Source organism: Teleopsis dalmanni, chromosome 1 (genome assembly GCF_002237135.1).
Source record: "Teleopsis dalmanni isolate 2A chromosome 1, ASM223713v2, whole genome shotgun sequence".
Lineage (NCBI taxonomy): Eukaryota > Metazoa > Arthropoda > Insecta > Diptera > Diopsidae > Teleopsis > Teleopsis dalmanni.
The window spans coordinates 102,864,450-102,867,027 of NC_051846.1; the positions used below are offsets into that span (position 1 = coordinate 102,864,450).

General features: G+C 28.0%; 1 protein-coding gene across 1 annotated transcript; it reads left to right on the top strand.

Moving 5' to 3' along the window:
• Positions 1-564: 564 nt before the first annotated feature.
• LOC119666503 (40S ribosomal protein S15Aa) lies at positions 565-1,993 on the top strand. The gene is made up of 2 exons (XM_038075788.1): positions 565-659; positions 1,472-1,993. The coding sequence occupies exon 2, from the start codon at positions 1,474-1,476 to the stop codon at positions 1,864-1,866; it is 393 nt and encodes a 130-aa protein (XP_037931716.1). The 5' UTR covers positions 565-659; positions 1,472-1,473; the 3' UTR covers positions 1,867-1,993.
• Positions 1,994-2,578: the final 585 nt, after the last annotated feature.

Sequence of the window (2,578 nt, forward strand, 5' to 3'; positions counted from 1 at the left end):
CTATTACTATATATTCATTCGCAATTATCTTATAATATTTATGTTTATACTTGGAGTTATCAAACTATTAATAATATTTTTAAATATATTTTGTATGGGTTTTGTAAGAAAACATCAAAAAACAAACATTTTTATATATGGATTTTGTATCGAAAATTACATCTATTACTGCTATATATATATATATATATATATATATATTTACATCTTTTTTATATTATATATATTTAAGGTTATATTATAGCAATAAATTATAAACATTAGACCATACAAAATTACAAGTATACAAGAAGTTTAATTTTAATTCTTAATGAACGTTAATCAATATACATAATACACACAAAAAAAACAAATAAATTTTAAAAATTATTTTTAAAAATAATTACTTATATTATTATTATTTATTTTCATTATTAATTATTTTCATTATTTAATTTACTCAATATTCAGCATAATTTTCTATTTTATAATAGATGGCGCTTTGAAAATATTTTAGATAATTTGAACCGTACTGTACATATTTTGACATTTATCTTCTATTTGACAATTTTGACATTTATCAGCGCAGTGGTGACAACTTCAACAAAATGAACTTCCTCTTTTTCGATACGTTCGCGTTCGTGTGAATTTGTCAAGAAATTTCACAAAATAAATCTTAGGTAATCTTTGTGAAGAAATATATAAAAACGTATAAGATTTGTTATAAACGATCGCTGGAACTGTTTTGTGTTGTTTGAATAGCGGATATTGTGGATTTGCTAGCAAATATAAAGAAAAAATTACATTACATTGATTCAACTACGAAGAGCGGCTCGATAGCAGCTCAATAGAAATATTTGTTGTTTTTGTGTTATAAAAATGGCAATTAAACATTAATAATGTTTGTTAAATATCTTCAGGTTTAACAATTGCAATATAAATTACGACTTTGATGCATTTTCTAATGTAAAATTGAATTATTAGTTGCATTGAACAAGTGTTGCAGAATGCAATATAAAGCGGCTTGTGGTTGTTGTAAACTGACAGCTGTCAAAGTGTGAACGCATGCTGAAATAAAAGCCAACAACAAAAAGTTGTATGCCAATTTTTGTCCGTGCAAAATATTTAAATAATATTTGATGAATATTTTAATGCATTTTATCGATTTGAAATGAAATCAATTTGTTATTAAAGTAAGGAAATTAACCGAATAATAATTTTTGTTTTTTGGTTCATTATTTAAACTTTTAAACAAGTTCATGCATGGAGTGACCTGAAATGTTCCAAATCCTTTAAAATAAAATTAAAGATTTATGTAAAATTCTACATTTTATCAATTGATATTAATTGCTTTAATTTGAGAAAGTATAGCGTCCACATAGTTTTTTGTTTACAGCGATCAATACAACAAAAAAAAAAATGTTTTTAATATATTAAAATTGTTTTAAATTGTGATAAAATTTCACTAATGGTATTTTTTTCTTTATTTTAGCCATGGTGCGCATGAACGTATTAGCTGATGCTCTAAAATGCATTAATAACGCTGAAAAGCGTGGTAAACGCCAAGTGCTGCTCCGCCCCTGCTCTAAGGTCATCATTAAATTCTTAACTGTAATGATGAAACATGGCTACATTGGTGAATTCGAAATTGTCGATGATCATCGTTCTGGTAAAATTGTTGTCAATCTAACTGGACGCTTGAATAAGTGTGGTGTTATCTCGCCGCGTTTTGATGTGCCCATCAATGATATTGAAAAATGGACTAACAATCTATTGCCATCACGTCAGTTCGGTTATGTTGTATTGACTACATCAGGCGGTATTATGGATCATGAAGAAGCTAGAAGAAAACATTTGGGAGGCAAGATCCTTGGATTCTTCTTCTAAACTAAATTAATTTGTTTGCAAATATAATACTGACGTGTTTTTATATTGAAAACATTTTTATTTTTATTAAAAGATAAAGCAACAAAGGTAATTGCATTTATATGGCAATTTAAGTGAGGAGAATAAAGGATGATAAAATAAAAAAAAGAAAACTTAATAATGTGTAAATAAATGTACAGTGATGAGTTGAAGTACTTAAGTTGTCAACCAAACGGAAGTTTCCATTTCTTGTGTTAAACAAATTTTCGTAATTTATTATGTGTTTGACAATTGTTATTAGAAATATATACGAGTACTTGGATCTTTTATAAAGCGAACTGTAATTCCAGGTTTCAAGAATGACTGGGTCTACGTCCCGAAGTCACTTGTCGAGTTCGATGAATAACTGTTATTACCAGAAGAGGCTATATCTGCAGATTCCTGTGAACTACACAGACAACAAACCCAGTACATTATAGTTTAGTTGAGAGAAGCAACAATTCAGTTACGATGAAATGAAAGAAATTACTACTTGTGTTAATCTAAATTGGAGCATTGGCTTCAGACTATATGCAGTAAGTTTGCTTTACGGTTTGGAGCTGTTTCTCGTATATAGTTTTAGAGGAACTCTCACAGATTCCAAAAAGGTTTTCTAATTCTGTTACCATCTTCTAAACGTTAACCAATGTTAAGAAGAGTGGTGCCAAGTTAAATGTTTCTGCCAGGACTACCT

Bases quoted from the DNA above. Each gene is read 5' to 3' on its own strand.
- LOC119666503 (XM_038075788.1), top strand. From the start codon at position 1,474: ATGGTGCGCATGAACGTATTAGCTGATGCTCTAAAATGCATTAATAAC.